The 18932-nt window shown below is 60.2% G+C and overlaps 1 protein-coding gene across 1 annotated transcript; it reads left to right on the top strand.

The window, feature by feature from the left end:
• Positions 1–5470: 5470 nt before the first annotated feature.
• Positions 5471–18597, top strand: SLCO4A1 (solute carrier organic anion transporter family member 4A1). Its single transcript, XM_075527921.1, has 11 exons — positions 5471–6254; positions 6799–6889; positions 7536–7657; positions 7932–8043; positions 14007–14161; positions 14853–15048; positions 16310–16475; positions 16585–16757; positions 17011–17075; positions 17432–17580; positions 18433–18597. Exons 1-11 carry the CDS (start codon positions 5471–5473, stop codon positions 18595–18597), a joined length of 2178 nt encoding a protein of 725 aa, XP_075384036.1.
• The last annotated feature ends 335 nt before the right edge of the window (positions 18598–18932 follow it).

Here is an 18932-nt window from a genome sequence, read left to right as displayed (position 1 = left end):
TTCTGGTGGCTCAGCTCAGAGAGGGACCCTGATGGCCCTGTGTGGATCCCCCTGTCTGACATCCACCCGCTCCTGACACCCAGCCCACCCCACCCACTCGAGTATGACATGGCCACCAGACTACCCCATCTCTACCCTCGCCCCGCATCAGGAGGGTCTGGGCTACCTACCTCAATCCCCAGAGCTATCCCCAGGCCCTGGGGGGATGCCCGCCAGCAGGACACGGGCTTGGCCTCGTGCACAGACCTTGTACCAGCAGCCCATGTGAAGTCCACAGGGGGCCTGGTGAGGGTAGCCGTCCTTGTCCCCACAGGGAAAGGAAGGCTTGTTAGAACCGGGCGCACCAAGTCCAGGATGGAGACAAGTGGGGCCCTGACTCAGAGCAACACAGGGCACTGAAAACCCGCCCAAGGTTGGGGGCTGGGCCCTTCCCTGGTGTCCTTCATGAAGTCTTGCCCATGCTGCAGGGAGGAGGGGGTGACTGAAGCTCAGAGCAGGCCGGCGGCCTGAGGGAGCTAAAGGTCCTGCCAGGCTCCAGGGTAGCCCGCTGCCGTCTGTCTGCTTGAAGAGCCTTCCTTTGATTTGCAAGGGCAGAGGTTTGGGGGCTCCACAATAGGGTGGGCTGTTAGGGGGGAACAGGGACCCAGGTTTACAGCCCTGTACATATGTTGCCAACATTATTCTCAAAGCACCCACTCTCCACCTGAGCCCCTGGCATCAGCTCCTCATTTTCCTCTCCCTCCCCGCTTCCCCTTCCCCCAGAACCCTTGATAATTTATAAAAAATTATTATTTTATCCTATCTTACACCATCCGATGTCTCCCTCACCCAGTTCTCCGCTGTCCATCCTCCAGGGAGGAGGTTACATGTAGACCTTGTCATCTGTTTCCCGTTTCTCCCTCACCCTCCCTCCACCTTCCCAATATCGCCACTCTCACCACTGTTCCTCAGGGGCTCATCCGTCCTGGATTCCCTGTATTTCCAGTTCCTATCCGTGCCAGTGTACATCTCCCAGTCCAGCCAGTTATGTAAGGTAGAATTGGGAGCATGATAGTCGGGGGGAGGAAATATTCAAGAACAGGAGGAAAAATGTATGTTTCATCGTTGCTACACTACACTCTGTTTGGTTCCTCACCTCCCCACAGCCCTCCTGCAAGGGGATGTCCAAATATCCCGATAGGTCCTGGGTCCCCAGTCTGCACTCCCCCTCATTCACAATGCTATGATTTTTTTGTTGTTGTTGTCTTTGATGCCTGATACCTGATCCCTTCGATGCCTTGCCATCTCACAGGCTGGTGTGCATTTTCCATGTCGGCTTTGTTGTTTTTCAGTTAGATGGCCCCTTGTTTATCTTCCAGCCGGTGGGACCCCAGATTCTATATATTTTGACAACTGGACACCATCAGCTTTCTTCACCGCACTTGCCCATGCACCCGCTTTGTCTTCAGCGTTCGCGTCAGGGTAGGCTGGTGTGCTTCTTCCTTGTGGGCTTTCTTGTTTCTTAGCTAGATGGCCACTTGATTGTCTTCAAGCCTTTAAGACCTCTGATGCTATATCATTTGATAGCCGGGCACCATCAGCTTTGTTTGCAACTTTTGCTTATGCACTCACTTTGTCTTCAGTGATCTAGTCAGGACAGGCTAGTATGCCTCTTTCATGTGGGTTTTGTTGTCTCTCAGCTAGATGACTGCTTACTTATCTTCAGGTCTTTAAGACTTCAGGTGCTATAGCTTTTGGTAGCTGGGCACCATCAGCTTTCTTCACCACATTTTCCTGTGCACCCATTGCCATCAGCAATTGTGCCAGGCAGGTGAGCATCTCAGACTGCCGAATTGTTAGAACAAAGTGTTCTTGTGTTGAGGGAGTACTTGAGCAGGGGCCCACTGTCCATCTGTTTTCTTAATAACAACCCCTCATTGTTGTTCCAGGCAAATCTGATGGCTTCCCCTCCCTGCCCGTCCCTGCCCTCCTCAGATATGCAAATTAGGGGCAGGCCTGGCTCTGCCCAGCAGTGCTCCTACTCCGCCCTCTGTTCTGTGCCTCCTCTGGAGAGCGGAACCCCCAGACCCCACTCAGAAAGGCACCAGCACAAATGGCGGAGGAGGGGCTGGGCTCGATCGCTTGCTTGTTCGTGGGAGGAAGAGGTTTCTTCAGAGGCCCATGAGTCTGCCAGCATGGGGCTCTCTGAAGGCCAGCATGCCCACACGGTCTGGCCACAGGCAGGAGAAACAGCGGTTCTTGTTCGAAAGGCACCGCTGGCTGAGGAGTTTGGAAGAAATGGGGTTCTCCTCCTAAATCAGGATGCACACTACATGGGCACAGCCTGGGCACATGCCACACAGTGTCTACAAGTGCATGCATGGTAACATGGCACAGTGCACACATGTGAACACTGCCACCCGGGCGCACACCCACACAGGCACACTGCACACATATGCACACCCAGGCACACAGCATACACAGACACAGTGCACACACAGGCACACTGCACACACATACACACTGCATACTCAGGCACAGTGCACACATGGGCACATTGCCACCTAGGCACACTGCACACTCAGGTGCACCACCCACACAGGCACACTGCACACATGCGAACACTGCACACACAGACACACTGCACACCCAGGCACACAGCACACACAGACACAGTGCACACACAGACACAGTGCATACATAGGCACAGTGCCCACACGGGCACACAGCACACACAGACTCACTGCACACACAGACACACTGCACACACAGACACACTGCACACACAGACACACTGCACACATATGCACACCCAGGCGCACAGCCGCATAGCAGACACAGACACAGTGCACACACAGATACAGTGCATACTCAGGCACAGTGGACACACGGGCACACAGCACACACAGACACACTGCACACATATGTACACCCAGGCACACAGCACACACAGACACACTGCATACATATGTACACCCAGGCACACAGCACACACAGACACAGTGCACACATATGCACACCCAGGCACACAGCACACACAGACACAGTGCACACACGGGCACACTGCACACACATACACACTGCATACTCAGGCACACTGCACACATGAGCACATTGCCACCTAGGCACACTACACACTCAGGTGCACCGCCCACACAGGCACACTGCACACATGGGAACACTGCACACACAGACACACTACACACACAGGCACACTGCACACACGGGCACACTCCACACACAGACACACTGCACACACAGACACACTGCACACATGTGCACACCCAGGCCCACTGCACACCCAGTCACACTGCACAGACACAGTGCACACACAGGCCCACTGCACACACAGACATAGTACACACAGGCTTAGGCCAGAGCACATGTGCATATCAATGGTGCATGCACATTGGTACACATACATGCACACACACCTACACAGTGCACAAGGGCGTGTGCATAATGTGCCCACAAAGGTACACACACCTGCATGCACACACGCCCACTACCCATAGGAGCCCCAGGTGAGCTCTGGGTAAGTACTGTCCTCCCACCGGCCATGTCTAGCTCTCTGCTATGATTCTGGGGTCATGGAGGCTGTAGGGCCTCTGGCCCTGGGGGGGGGTCCTGTGGGGGTCCCTCTGCTTCTTTGTGGCTCTTTGACAGTTGGAGAGTCAAGGAGGCCCAGAGGAGAGATCAGCTCCCTGCAGGGATGGCGGGAGCTCGTTCTCAGTTCCCCACCAGCCAAGGTGCTCTTCCTGGGTGGCAGGAACCCTCGGCTGTGGCAGAGCCACCTGCTGCCTCAAGTGTCTCTTTGAGCACGCATATGCAGTTTGCTGGGGGGTGCGTGTGCCTGGGTATGCGTGTATGTCTGGATGTGCACGTATGTAGTGTGCATGTGTGTGCAGTGTGCCTCTGCTATCGGGGGGACCACGTGAAGTCACACTGAGCAGGCTGGACCCTGACCCATCTTTGGAGCCCCCTGTGAGCAAGGTGGAAGGTCACTGGGACAGAGGCATGGAGCTGCCCAACCCTGAGAAGCCCCAGGTGTGGGGACTGGGACGTCTCTGTCCCCACAGGCCACATGCTAGCTAGGCAGCACTTGGTTATGGGGTTGGGGCAGCCCCACCCTCAGGACCCCTAAACCCGGGGCAGACCCTCCCTCCACAGGAAACTGCATTCGGTTCTGGACGGACACGCCTTGGGTGGGGGCACCCTCCTGCCCACTGCAGGCCCAGGGTCCTGTGCTTGGAGGTGAAGCTGCTGAAATGTTTGGTGGGGGACAGGGCTTGAGGGTGGCCCAGTTGGCCCCGCACAAGGCACTGGGCTTGAAGGGGCGTGGTCCAAGCAAGGCCAGTGGATGGAGAGCTTCCCATGTACCCTTGGCCCAGGCTGGGCAGGTGAGCGGGCAGCGACCTCCCCCTCCCCACAGCCTCTCTGAGTCTCTGGGCATGGCTGCCCATGGGAGGCCCTAGTCCACACAGGAAATGGCCGTAGAGGGACACTTGGTCACCTGGGTAAAGATGGTGGGTGCCGGGCAACTGAGGGCAGTCTTGGCAGCCGCAAGAGTGTACATGGGATTGAATGGCTGACCAGCTGCTGGAGGCAGGACCTCTTGCCACCTGGGTCACTAGGACCCGGTAGCACAATGGGGCCCTGGAAGCCTGGGCATGGGAGCCTGAGCCCTGCGGCCACATGAAGTGGGCAGTGAACAGACTGCACTAGGAAGCATGCCACAAGGCAGGCGGCCAAGCCCCCGTCTAAAGTCTGTGTGGTCATGAAGGTGCTGGAGGGGCCCCGGAGCCCCTGGAGGGATATGCGGGAGGCAGGCGCTGGGGGCTGGCTGGGGGCCGCAGAGCAGATCTTTCAGCACAAACATGAAATTGGCACCAGCCCCCGTTGGCTTCAGGCGGTCCCCTTGTCAGGGCTCCCTAGAGGCTCCCAGGGCATCAGCGGCCCCAAGAAGAGGGAAGGGAGAGGCCTGCAGAGAGATCAGCATCCCTCATCCCACACTCCTTGAACCTCAGACTAGGGAGGCTTCCGGCACGCCAGCCTGCCAATACCTGTGGGAGCAATCAGTCCATGGGGAGAGACCCCAGGGGCTCTGGGCACCTCAGCCACTCCCGACCCAGTGGCCGAAGCTCAGTTGCTCATCCCTGGCACAGACAAAGTGCTGATATCTCTGGGCAGCTCTGCGTGGGTGGGTGTCTGGTGACGGAGGTGGGGATCTGGTGATGAAGGTGGGGTTCCGAGCCTGACCATGGCGGTGCTGCTCTGACAATAACTTGGTGGCCAGCCCCCACAGTCCATCCTGGAGCAGATCCCAGGACCAAGCAATGTGAATCTGGTGGGACGGGCCTGGGCCAGAGAACCCGGACACTGGGCAGACCGAGCCCTGGCTGCGTGTCCATGGGGAGAGGCGGGCTGGCTAACCGGAATCTCTCTCTGCAGAACACACCACGCCCAGCCGTGCTCAGCCACTGGCATCAAGATGTCCCAGCACCCGACGGGGAACCAGCCTTTCACTTCTACGCCCCAGCTCACCTTCCCCAGCCTGGCCCCCGACGCTGGCTCCAACAACACGCCCCCCGGCCAATGCCCACCCCTGAGCACACCGATGGGTGACTGCCCGTTTGACCCCCGCTGCAGGCCCCCGTGCTGCCCAGGGACTGGGAAGCAAGGCCCGGCCGGCGAGGAGCATCGCGACCCCATGGAGCCCCCGGGTACCGCCTGCGGCTGGTGGGCGCTCACGCCCGAGTGCCTGCAGCCCTTCAACACCGCGTGGGGCGTGCTGCTCTTCCTCAGCCTGGCCTCCTTCCTGCAGGGCATGACGGTCAACGGCTTCATCAACACGGTCATCACCTCCATTGAGCGCCGCTTCGACCTGCACAGCTACCAGAGTGGCCTGGTGGCCAGCGCCTACGACATCGCTGCCTGCCTCTGCCTCACCTTTGTCAGCTACTTCGGCGGCTCGGGCCACAAGCCCCGCTGGCTGGGCTGGGGCATGCTGCTCATGGGCCTGGGCTCCTTCGTCTTCGCCCTGCCCCACTTCACCACGGGCCCTTACAGGGTGGAGGCGGCAGCGGCCGATGTGGCCACCTGCACGGGCAACCAGAGCGCAGCCTGCGTGCCTAGTGCCTCGGGCCTGTCCCGGTACCGGCTGGTCTTCATGCTGGGCCAGTTCCTGCATGGTGCTGGTGCCACACCGCTCTACACACTGGGTGTCACCTACCTGGATGAGAACGTCCAGTCCAGCCACTCACCTGTTTATATAGGTGAGTGGCCACTGCGGGCTCCAGTGCCCAGCCTGTGGCAGGCTCAGGGTGAGCAGCGCCACCTCCTGCTGACCAGCCTGGATGGGACTCTGGGTGTGGGGGTGGATGGGGATGGCCCCCTGGAAGGTGTGGGTGTCTGTACAGCCTCTGGCAGCAGGAGGGGTAAACCTGCGAACCCCCCCACCTGACCCCTACCCCAACTGGATGATCTGCACACCCCCAGCCAAGGTGCCATGCTCGGGAGGCTGAAGCAAGTGCAGAAGCCTGTGCCGGGCCCCACTCACTCGCCCACCCCACACGGGGCCGGGCACAGGCCAGGCTGGTCTTTCAGAGCGCTGTGCTTTCCTGGCCCCTGGTCTTTGGGACATTGGGGGAGGGGGCTCTCCCAGGGGGTAGGCTCCCTGCATCTGGGGGGTACTGCTGCCCCTGTTGGGGTGCAGCTCCCATGTCGGGATGCTGGCTCTGCACTCGGGGCGTGGCTGAGAGTTGTGTCCCTGTTCCGGGTGCCTGAGCAGCAGGGGCCTGACCCTGAGTCTCCTCCCAGCCATCTTCTACACGGCGGCCATCCTGGGCCCAGCGGCCGGCTACTTGGTGGGCGGTGCCCTGCTGAACATCTACACGGAGCTGGGGCAGTGGTGAGTGCGGGTTGTAAGCCTGGCCTGCCCTAGTGCCACCAGGGTGCCCAGCTGGTCACACCCAGAGAGCCCATGGTAGGCTCTTGACCAGGTCAGGGGCCTGGTGGAGGCAGCACTGGTGTAGACAGCAGCCCAGGGTCCAGGGGCTTTCTGGAAACTTCCTGAGACCTGGTCCCTGGTGAACAACGGGGTTTCCTGCTGCCCGTGGAGAATGCTGCTTCCTTCTCCCCTGGGCCCTTTGTGGAGCTGCAGGGCACGCTCGAGGGGGCAGAGACAGAGAGAGAAAAAGGACAAGACACCAGAAGAGAGACAGAGAGACACACAAGGAGAGAGACAGAAAGACCCAGGGAGAGAGGGAGAGTGAGGGAAACAGAGAGAGAGAGAGAGAGAGACATAGTCAGAGGTCAAGACAGAAAGAAACAGAGACACAGGCAGACAGTAACAGGGAAATACAGAGAGCCGAGGCAGACGGGGAAACAGAGACTGGCAGAGAGACACAGAGAAAGACAAGGACAAACACCCAGAGAGAAAAAAAGTGGGAGACAGAGAGGTACTGACAGCCAGAGCCTGCGACAGAGGGGCAGGGTGGGCGGTAGGTCAGTGGGCTGGGTGCAGCGTGAGTGCCAACCAGATCCACGGCCCCCAGGACGGAGCTGACCACGGAGAGCCCACGCTGGGTCGGCGCCTGGTGGATCGGCTTCCTGGGGACGGGCGCTGCCGCCCTGTTCATCGCCATTCCAGTCCTCGGTTACCCGCGGCAGCTGCCAGGTGGGTGCCTCCCCCCGCCCCCGGCCCGTGCATGCAGATGCCCACCCGACACGAGCAAGGCCCAGCACACCCAGTCCTCTGGCCCTTTGGGATGGACCAGGCATGTGGACGGCTGTGGTGGGAAGCCAGGCCTTGCTGTTCTGCAGGGTGTCGCTGGGGGCCGTCCTCAGCTCCTGTCCCTTCCCTATGGTCCCAAGAGCCACCTGTCTGCCCGGACCCCTGCTCTGTCCTGGAGCTCAGGCCCGCACTGGCTCTGACCCCTGTGTCCTTCCAGGCACACAGCGCTATGTGGTCGTGAGGACATCTGAAACCCACCAGCTCAAGGACAGCAGCCCCACGACCGAAGCTGGCTCTAAATTCGGGAAAACCATTCGAGACCTGCCTCTGTAAGCACCCACCCGGCCCCAGGGACCCACCCCAGCGGGAGGGAGGGCGGGATGAACGCGGGGGAGTCACAGCCCCCAGGCCTCCGGAGTGAAGGTGCCGCAGCCAAGGTCCCGTCAGGGCTGTAGCACCTCAACTTGGAGGACCCTCAGCTCTCCACGGACCCTGTGCCTGCCCCCAGAACCTTCTGGAGTCTGTTCTCAGGGCTGTGTCTGATGGGCCCCTGGGTAGGGAGTGTGAGGGTGTCTGTCCCTGGGTCCCCCTGCCCCGCCTCACTTCCCATGGGCTGAGAGTGCTGGCAGTGCCTGCTGGGGGACACGAGTCACAGCTGAGCGAGCCAGGAGCCAGACTGGCTGGGTTTCTGGGGCATCCCGAGAGGGCCAGCTGCCTCTCCCAGCCCCCTGCAGAGCGAGGGACAAGAGCCCTCAGGACCCGGGGACCAGGCCACTCTGGTTCCTCCAGGGGTAAGGAGGGCCAGCTCCAGGCCTGCTTCCTCAAACTGGTTTCTATGAATAGAAAGTTCCCAAACGTGTGCCCTTGGCATGGTGGTGACTGGTTCCTAGGCAAATTCAGCTCAAAACTTCCAGCAGGAAGCTGCAGCAGGGGCAGAGGAACAAGGAAGTGCAAAGCTGCCAAGGGCCCCACCCCTCCGGGCCCAGTGGGACCTGGGTGCCTGGACACAGGTGGTTTCCAGGAGGGTAGGTCCAGACAAAGCCCGGGGACAGGCCGGCAGCCACACCCAGGGCCAGGGCAATGGTCTCAAGGGCAGCTGGAGACCGGACTGGCAGAGGACCAACACCCAAGCCTGCCCGGCCCAGCCCTGCATTGTCCTGGTGGGGACTCCCTCCGGAGCGGCCCTCTGCAGTCAGGCCCCCGGCAGTCCTCTCGCCCCTGACGCCCCTAGTGGGTGCTGGGAACCCCGGGCTCCCTGGCTGTGTGTGGCCAGCCTCGGCCACTGCTGCCCCTCAGAACCCAACCCCGTGGCCTCCAGGATGAGGGCCCTGAGAGGGCCAAGGGGTTGAAGCTGCTCTCCGGCCCCCAGGCTGGCTTAGCCGGGAGAAGGGAGCCCTTCCTTCTAGCACAGTGAGACTGTAACAGGGAACGGGCCACGTGTGTTGAAGTCCCATGCACAGAGCAGGGCTCCCAGGACACACAGGCCCACACCCAAGGAGGGGGCCTCAGCCCGCCGCCCCCACCCCTGATTCAACTGGGGACCCACCTCCTCCAGCATGGACTCTTGGACTAGGGGCCTCTGCTGGTGGGTCACTCCTGAGTGCTGGGGACAGTGCAGTGGCCCTGTTGGCACACGGCCCCCGATCTTAGCCCAGGGCCACTTGAGACTCGGGCCCCAGGGAGACATGGCGGCTGAGGGCAGCGGTTGGGGTTCTGTTTCCCCTAGAGAGGGCAGAGCCTTTGTCTGCTGAATGGGTTTCTCTAGTGGATGTCTTCAATGCAATGAGTGTGCAGGTCCCACCCCCACCCACTGGCTCTCTAACCAGTTGCCACTCACTGGGGACCTGAAGGAACAGAAACAGGTTCATGGTTTGGGGGTCAAAGTCCCAATTCAGCCTCTTTCTCCGAGGCTCCAGGGAGAGCCCTGCCTGGTCCCTCCCAGCTCTGGTGGCCCCAGATGTCCCTGGGCTTCTTCCAGCATCAATACAGTGCCTGCTTCCTTGCTCACGTGGCCACTGCCCTCAGTCTGTCCATCTGTCTGTCCCAGTGTGTCTTCTCCTGTTTTTACGGTGTAGGAACACCCTACTCCAGCATGGCCTCACGCTGACTGACCACAGCTTCAAAGACCCTGGTTATAAAGGGTCACGCTCACAGGTTCTGGGGCTTAGAATGTCAACATGTCCCCTGGGGAGACACAAACCAAACGAACTCCATGCCACCAAGCTGAGACTGATTGTGGACAGAGTGGAGCGCCCTGTCTGTGAGATTCTGAAACTGCAGCTCTGTGCAGGAGTAGAAAGCCTGTCTTCTTCCCGAGGTGCAGCTGGTGGTTTCGAACTAGTGAGCTTGTGGTGCACAGCCCAGCTCACAAGCCAGTACGCCTCCCGGTCTCTGTGAAAAGGCTCCCGTCCCAGCGTTGGCACTCGGCATGTCTTGTCTCACTTCTTATTGTGAACGGGGTGGAGGCTGGCAGGGCAGATCATCAGCTTTGCCCTGCGATGCACCCCATTATCCCACTTCCCTCTTTTCCTGTCCCCTGCCGCCCCCGCCCCCGCCTCCTAATCCTTCTGAACTCTGTCCTGGGGTCAGTGCGGCCTGTGGTCATTCCAAGGCTGCACACATCAATAGTTTTATCCCTCTGCTCACTGTGGGACTGAAAATTGAGCCCCAGGGGTGGGCTAGGGAAGAAGGTCGCCCTGGGCCATTGTCTTGGGATCCCACTGGTCCGTATCGAACCAGCCTGGTCTCCCTCGAGGTTTTCCATGCTCTTCTACGTCTCCCTCCCACTCCGCAAAGATCGTCTCACGGGTCGCCCTCCGAGCAGTCGGCGGAAGTGGCCGGCCACCATCCAGCTGTGGTCTCAGGGTTGTGGAGACCGATGTCTGCGTGGCCCTTCGTCCAGGGCACTCACTACGTCGTCACTCACCTTGGGCACGTTTCTGACTGCCCGTGAGCTTGTGAGAACTCACCGCGGTCAGAGGGCATAGGTCATGCCAGGCTCAGATACCCTTACCCTGAGGCTCCTGGTTATGTCCGGTATGTTTTCGTAACTTTGCCGCCTGAATGCGTCCCCGCGGTCTCGGGCATAGTTTCTGCGGAGGTAAATACCTGCCCAGGCATCCTCTGCCAGCTGTGTGGGGACGGTGTCTCCCCTCCTCCACACGCACTCAGTCCTCGGGCCTGTCCCCGTGACCGCTGAAGATCCCCGTTCCCGCAGAGCTGCGTCTGTAACAGTTATTTCCCGGCTGCCCTTAAAGCTTGCTTCCTCCCGGCATCCTCCCCGCCCTCCATCTTTCCTGGCCAACCTCTCTCTCACAATGCTCTGCCATTGCCTTCACCCAAGTTCCTGAAATGTACTTGACTTCCTCTTGGTTCAGCAGTTCCGTAATCACACATCCTCTCTTGTTACTTATAATGTCTTCATTACACATTGATATCTGGTTCCCTGCTTTAGGTCCTGCAGGTTTGTCTGACGTTGGCTGTTTCTATGTCGGGGTCCACTTCCGGGTGGTGGGGTCATGGTTGGGGATCTCACGCTGTTGGTTCTCTGTCTGAAGGGCCCCTTTTAGTGTTTGGGTAAAGTCAGCCTGTTTTGTTTAACAAATTCCTTCAACGTCCGTTTATTGCAGACATGCCCTAATTTCACCTTCCTATGGAAGGGTCCATTTTGCTAGGTATGTGACTCTTGGTTGGCGATTCTTCCCCTGGGTGCATGTATGGCATCCCACGGCCTTCTTGCCTGTGTGGTTTCTGCTGAGAACCCAGAGCTTAGTTGCATGGGAGCTCCCTCCCAGGAACCCTCTGTCCTTTTCCTGAGCGGCTCCCAGGATTCGCCCCTGGAGTTTGGTTTGGGAAAGTCTGCCCCTGATGTGCCGCAGTGACTTCCTTTGGTTGCTGAGTGCACGTCTTCTCGCTTTTCCTGATGCTAATGGTATTTTTCTTCCAACAACTCTGACAATTTCCTCTTTGTCTTCACCCCCCCCCCTCTTCCTGATCTGGAATTCTGATCACACATAACTTATTCTTCATTGTGTTCCATATAATTCTTGGGATTTCTTTGAATTTCCCCACTCTTTTCTTTTCGACTGTTCCTCGATCAGATTAGCACGGAGAGCTTTGTCTCCGAGTTCCCTGATCCAGCCTCGCAGTGATCCAGCTCTATTCGTTTGCTCTTCCAAAGTATTGTCGATTTCTGAAACGGACCTGTTAACCTCCTGCAGTTTCTACTTGCCGTTTTGCGTGGCTTCTCATCTTTCGATTATTTTGTTAGCGTGTTCTTGTAGTCTTTTTCGAATTCTTCCACAGTGCTTTTCTTGCTTCCATCTGCAGCTTTCTCGATCTTGTTCTCAACCTGTTGAAGGAGTCTAAACAGCATCCTTTTGAAATCTTCATCAAGTATTTCTTCCTCGGAAATACCATCTTGCTCGGAGCTTTGGTCGCTGGTTTGAGCCGCTCCATTCTTGTTTCTTCACGTGATCAGAACCTGTCCTTCGTCTCCCACGCATTGTGGTCTCTTCGGACTGGTGTGTTCTCGGGCATCCCCGCCCGGTCTCCTGGTGGGTGTGAGAGGAAGCGTGAGTGTGTGCACATTTCCCTGTGTGCTGTTCGTGTGGCCCGGCTGAGGGTGGTTTGGTCCCCGCCCTGTCGGTGAGGCTGCAGCAGAGGGGGGCTGGGCCACGTGGGCACGGCTGTAGCTGTCTTTCAGGTGGTCAAAAGGAAAAATAAAGGGAAGAGCAGGCAGAGGAAGCAGGCAAACAGCAGCAAGAAAATGTCACTTAATAACCAAAATGCAGAAAAGGAAAACAAAGGAGGAGGAGCCTGCAATCAGCAAAACTAGGGGGAGAGAACAGGAGACGAAAAAGTGAGAGAGAAATAAAAGAGAAACAGAAAAAAGAAGCTAAGAAAAAGAAGGGTAAAAACACAAGGAAAGGTTAAAAATGAGGGAAGAGGAAGGCAAATGAAACAGAAAAGCCAGGAGAGACTGGGGAGCACAGACTAGAAGTCAGCACCCTCTGCCAGCTCAGTTGTTCATGGATTTTTTTGGGGAGGTGGGGGTGGGACACAGGCCCTACATGGGGTCCTGCCAGGCTGTATGTCACCAGGGGTCAGGATCAGCCCTGGAAGGAGTTCTTGCAGCCTCAGATGGTGTTTACGATCAGGGTTCTTGTTTCCGGAAGAAACTCTTACCGTGTGGGGGCAAGGCAGCGGGGTACAGAAGGAGTCCCTATCCATCCAGGGAGGCCAGTGACCAGGCGGTCTGATGGGGAAGGGGGTGCCAGTAGGTCCACAGAGGTGCGGCACCCCAGAACTGAGCCGTCCTGTTGGGGTGGAGCTGGGGTGGAGGCAGCACGTCACCTGGCGGTCGGTGGGGGTGGTGAGTGGGGATGCTGGACACACGTCGGGTGGCCACTTTTCCTGTCACAGCGCAGTGCACCAGGCCGATGGCAAGAGTCCTCCGTGGTTGCGCCTTGTCTCCTTGCCACTGTTGTTCAGCGTCCACACTCGGTCCTCGTTCCCTGCTGTGCCACTGCCCTCCCCTCTGGGCGCAGGGGTCCAGGGCCAGCCTTGCCGAGGCCTTTGGTTGCGAACCCCAAGGCCGCCGGTCCGCCACTTTGCCGGAAGTACACTTCATACGTTTTGATGCACTTCAGCATCTTCAGTGGCAAACAGGTCACTCGTGTGTTAGCACCTCCAGCCTTGCAACCTGAGCGCAGACACGTGGAGCCGGTCCCCCAGCCGAGGGGACAAAGTCCTCTGTGAGAACCCGCAGGTCGACCGTGCTCCGGTGCTGGGCACCAGGGGCTGTCACTCGAGTCCCTGGGGAAGGACTGCTGGGACCGATCTCACGTGTGTTCAGGCACTGGCTCCATCCTGCCTGGAGCACCTGCGGCGGCCTGCAAGCCGACGCCTGGTCTGCTCAGTCTTTGGCAGAGGCGTGTTGGACCCTCAAACACCCCCCAAGTGTAAACCAAGAGGAGCTGGGGATCCAGCTCATCCCCTGCCCCCTGCCCCACCCAGCTTATCTGGCCCCACCGCACCACCCAGAGGTGACACAGAAGTGGGCATGTCACCCCTAGGGGGCCGTCCCTTCTCTGAAGCCGGGGCTTGGCCTGAGGTGGTGCTGAGTCCACAAGGATGTCCCCTCTGCTCATTGGCCTCAACCTCTGGGCCCCCGTTCCCACTGTGGTGAGAGGCGCAGTGGCCCTGGGGGAGGTAGACGTTCTGGAAGTGGGTCTGGTACGGCCTGACCTCTGTCTCTTCTCTCTGGGCTCCACACACTGCCTGCCCTCAGCTCCGTCTGGCAGCTCCTGAAGAACCCCACATTCACCCTGCTCTGCCTGGCTGGGGCCATGGAGGCCACGCTCATCGCCGGCATGTCCACCTTCGGTCCCAAGTTCCTCGAGTCCCAGCTCAGCCTCAGCGCCTCGGAGGCCGCCACCTTGTTTGGTGAGAGACTCCGGGGTCCTCCTGCCCTCTTTGTGAGTTCTTCTCGGAGTGCGGGTCTCTGAGGACATCTAGAAAGACCTGCATGGGGCAGCCCCAAGCGGGAGCTGGGCCTGGGTGGCAGTCAGTGCAGGCGGGCAGCTTCGGGCTTTGCGTGGAATTCATGTTGCTACCAGATGGTTAGGCTGCCAGTGCTGGGGGCAGGCTGGCCCCTCACAAGGGCTTGGGGGTACAGGCCACAACACATAGTGGCTGACTCGAGTCAGGGCCAGACCCCCAGGGCAGCTTCGGTCCAAGGGGGCGGGGGGGGGGGCGCCTTGAGGAGCTCCCTGCTCCTCCCATTGCCATGGCACAGACACGAGTGGCTGGTGGTGAGGGTGGGAGGGCAGCCCCTCCTGAGCACCCAGAACCTGGCCTGGTAGTGAGTTGGGTGCCCATTGGGCCAAGGTCACAGGTCCATTGGCTGGAGCTCTTGGACCCATCCAGTGGGTGTGCTCCATGGGCAGGGGCTTGCTGGTCCCCTGGGACTACAGGGGTGGTCACCTCCTCTGACCACCCCCCTCCTGCCAACCTTCATGGGCACTCCACAGCTCCAAGGGTCAGCTTGACCTTGCCAAGGACACAACCAGAGGAGGTGCCAGGACTGGGGGGGTCCCTGGGCACTGGATGGCCACTCACGACACTTTCCTCCCAGGTTACTTGGTGGTGCCCGCAGGCGGAGGTGGTACCTTCCTGGGCGGCTTCTTGGTGAACAAGCTCAAGCTGCAAGGCTCAGGTGTTGTCAGGTTCTGCCTCTTCTGCTCCCTGATCAGCCTCCTGGCTGTCTTTGTCTTCGTCCTGCACTGCCCCAACGTGCCCGTGGCCGGCGTGACCACCTCCTACCATGGGCAGTAAGTCAGGCGGGGCCTCTACTGGGGTCGTGGATGTGGGGACATGTGTTTGTGTGGGGGCTTCACGTATGTGGAAACACCTATATGGGAACACACCTATGTAAAGGCTTACCTGTGTGGAGATTCACCTGTGTGGTGACTAACCTATGCAATGGCTCGCCTGTGTGGAAAACCCTGTGGGAACACACTAGCATGCAGTCTCACCTGTGTGCATACGCCCCTGTGTGGGAACCCCTGTGGGAACACAGTTGCATGGTGGCTCACCTGTGTGCAGGCTCACCTGTGTGGGAACACGGCTGTGGTGAGCGAGCGGAGGGCGGGCAAGACCCGGCGTGCTGACAGACTGCACCGCCACACCACCGGCTGCGTCGTAACTGGCACCAGGTCAGCCTTTAAGGGAAGGTGGGTGCCTTCCTAGCTCCGCACCCTCAGTCTCCCCATCTGTGGGTGGATGACCGCCACCTACTCCCAGGTGTTCCTGAGGCTTGTCTCTGGGTGGACGCAGCCGGTGGCTCTGTGAGCTCGGAGCGTGCAGGAGCCTCTAATGACAGCCCTGCCCTGCGGAGTGCTGGCAGAGGCAGCCCCTGGAAACTGCCTAGTGCCCAGCCAGGCAGGCTGGCAAGGCTGCAGCACATCCCACCATGCACACTGTGTGGGCAAAAGACATAGAGCTCTTTCTGGGCCACTGCCCGGGTGTCCTGCCCGGCAGAAAAGGGGCACGTGTGCACACTCTGTGCCTGTAAGAGAGGCAGGTGCACGTGCAGGTGTGCCTCTGGGATCCGACGTATGCACACCCAGACGTGTGCGTCTGCTGCATGCCTCCAGACCCCCTCCCCTCTGAGGGGTGCACTGCGGGGCTGGGCTGAGAGCAGGACGGGGTGCCTCTCCCCCAGTGCTCCGGCGCGGCAGGAGGGGCCAGTTGGAGCCTCCGAGCTGCGTGCACATACAGGACCCCGTCCAACAATTGTAGCACCAACTCTGCTCCCTTACCCAGACACGGCCCTGCGACAGAGACCTGGCCATGTGCTCTGTCCTACGGGCTCACCGGCGTGGGCATGGGCTCGCTGGCACAGCACACACCTTTCAGGGCAGGAGGGGGGGGGTGGGCTGTCGTTCAGATAGACCACAGTCCCTCCCAGAGCCATGCTCGGGATCGGCCGACTCAGGGCCCCCGGCAGGGTCCGCTCAGACGTAGACAGGATGGGGATGGGACCCCGGGCCATGCTGGGCCCCGTCCCACACTCCACCTCTCCCTCCACAGCCCCTTAGCCGAAGGTCCCCCGCAGCTGACAGCCCCCTGCAACGCCGCCTGTGGCTGCCGCCCCGAGCACTACAGCCCCGTGTGCGGCTCCGACGGGGTCCTTTACTACTCCCCCTGCTACGCCGGCTGCTTGGCCGAGGCCGCCGTGGACCCCGGCAGCCCGAAGGTCAGTGTGGTGCAGCACGTGTCCGCTGGGCCCTCTCCCCCCCAAACCCCGATGTGGGCAGGGCCCCCAGGCCCTTCCTCCTGTAATCAGCCTGTTGCTGGGCCCTCAGGTGTACCGAGACTGCAGCTGCATCCCCCCGAGGCTGGCCTCTGGCCCCGGCCACACCACCGCGGGGAAGTGTCCCTCGGCCTGCCAGAGGAGGTCCCTCCTCCTGGTTGTCATGTTCGTTGTAATTATCTTTACATTCCTCAGCAGCGTTCCCGCGCTGACCGCAACCTTACGGTAAGACCGGGGCGCTCGCCACCAAACCTTCTCTTGCACACCACCAGGTTGGAGCTCGCCGGACCTGTGGGCACTCGGTCCTGCCCCGGGCATGCCTGCGCACAGCCAGTGGATCTGCGCACGGCTCGCACACACAGCTGGCTGCCCTCGTGGTGCTGGGTGCTAGCCTTGGCGGGAGGAAGGCAGCCCGGGGCGTGGCCAGCCTGGGTGAGAGGGGGCACGCGAGGTGCTGACCAGCCCCGTCTCCCTGCAGGTGTGTGAGCGAGCAGCAGAGGTCGTTCGCCCTGGGCATCCAGTGGGTTGTTGTCCGGACTCTAGGTACTGTGGGGGCCAGGGTCCGTCGGGCAGGGTGTGGACAGCATGGGGGCTCCCTGAGTGTCCACTAGAGGGCCCTTCTCTCAGCCATCGAGTCACGCCACCTGACTCCCATAACCCCGCAGGACGGTGGGGAGCTGCCCCTATGGGTGTGAGCACTGTGATTCTTTGTGGCCTAGAAAAGCCTCACTTTCCCCTCACCAGAGGCACCTTAGGCGGTTGCCTAGGAAACTCCCTGGGAAGTTCTGCCCCTGCCCTAGAATGGACTCCACAGCACCCACACCGCCAACATCAGCCCCGATGCCTACCGCTGCCCCCGCAGCCCGCCTCCCATGCGAGCTGAGCCCCCCTCTCCGCAGGCAGCATCCCGGGGCCAATCGCCTTCGGCTGGGTGATTGACAAGGCCTGCTTGCTGTGGCAGAAGCAGTGTGGCACTGAGGGAGCCTGCTTCATGTACCAGAACGCCGCCATGAGCCGCTACCTGCTCGCCACCGGCCTTCTGTACAAGGTGAGTAGGCAGAGGCCACACAGGGCACTGCTGGACATTGTGTGGGGTCCCTGGCTGATCTAGGAAGTGGGGTTCTCCCCCTGCTGGCCCAAGTGATCACCCCTCCTGGCTGATCTGGGAAGCCGGGATGCCCCTCTGCTGACATGGGTCTCCCCACACTGACTAAGGGGATTTCAGAATCCCCCTGCTGACCCGGAGTGGTTGGATATCTCCCCTTTCGGCTGCTCTGAGAAGTTGGCGTCTGCCTTTGCTCTCCCTGCTTCTCCCCATATTGATTTGGGCTGTCTCCCCACCACGCCTGGGAACCAGCATTCTTTCCTTGTTGAGCCCGGAGTCAGGTCCTCTGCTGTGACTTGGAGAGCCGAGTTCTGGGGTGCCTAGGCTCACTTTCAGGAAGGGGCAGTCGAGGGGGCACAGGGAGGGCCCTGGTGTGGGGAGAGGGCCCACAGAGCAGCCTTGGGCTCCACTCCTGAGTTCATGCTTCCTTCCACACCTCCCAGTGCTGACCTCACTTCCTGCTTAGCTAATGGGGCAGGAGAGGCTGAGGTCAGCAGGGTGGCCCTCACCCCACCCCATCCCTGCCTCTCAGTACAAGCCAGACACCCCTCCCCAGGCTGCCTCCCCAGCCTCACCCCTACACTGTCCCACGTCTCCCTCTTCCGAGTTCAATCAGGACCCAGGGTGACCCCTGAGCTGGACCCTCCTTACATGTACAGTCACGTGCTCAACTTGGGGTCAGGACACATCCTGGGAGCTGGGGTGCAGGGCAGGGGGGACCCTGAGCGAGGCTGGCCTGTGCACTCTTGGGGTTGGGGGTCCTGGTCCAGGTTCATACCCCTCCTCTTGCCCCAGGTTCTGGGCTTCCTCTGCTTCCTGGCCGCCTGCTGCCTCTACAGACCCCCACTGGGCACTCCCGACGCCCTCGACACGTCTCTGCCCAGCCAGTCCTCGGCCTCTGACAACCCCACAGACCCCCAAGATGACTCCTCCACACTCCAGCACCAGAGCAGCGTCTGATGCCCGCCCTGGGCCCCAGACCTCTGCTGTCTCAGGGATGTTCTCCCCGGCGGTGGCTGGGGGGGCGGGGCAGGGGGGAGGCAGGGAGTTGCCAGTTGGCCAGGGGCTCAACACCTCACACTGGTCGTGGGGGGGGGGCTGCAAGACTGCCCAGAGCTTGAACCAAGAAGGCACTGAAGGGACTGAACTGAGGCCCTGCACCCCTGTCCTGAGCACCCACTGAGCACCCACTGTGTTTGACAACTTTAGGCAGTGCCGACACAGGACTCTCCATGACGGGGGGTGGGGAATGGGACACCCATTTCTTTTTGCTGCTTTGAATCGTGGGTGTCACC

This window comes from Tenrec ecaudatus, chromosome 12 (assembly GCF_050624435.1).
Source record: "Tenrec ecaudatus isolate mTenEca1 chromosome 12, mTenEca1.hap1, whole genome shotgun sequence".
NCBI classification, from domain to species: Eukaryota; Metazoa; Chordata; class Mammalia; order Afrosoricida; family Tenrecidae; genus Tenrec; species Tenrec ecaudatus.
This window is presented reverse-complemented; position numbering and strand designations above follow the sequence as displayed.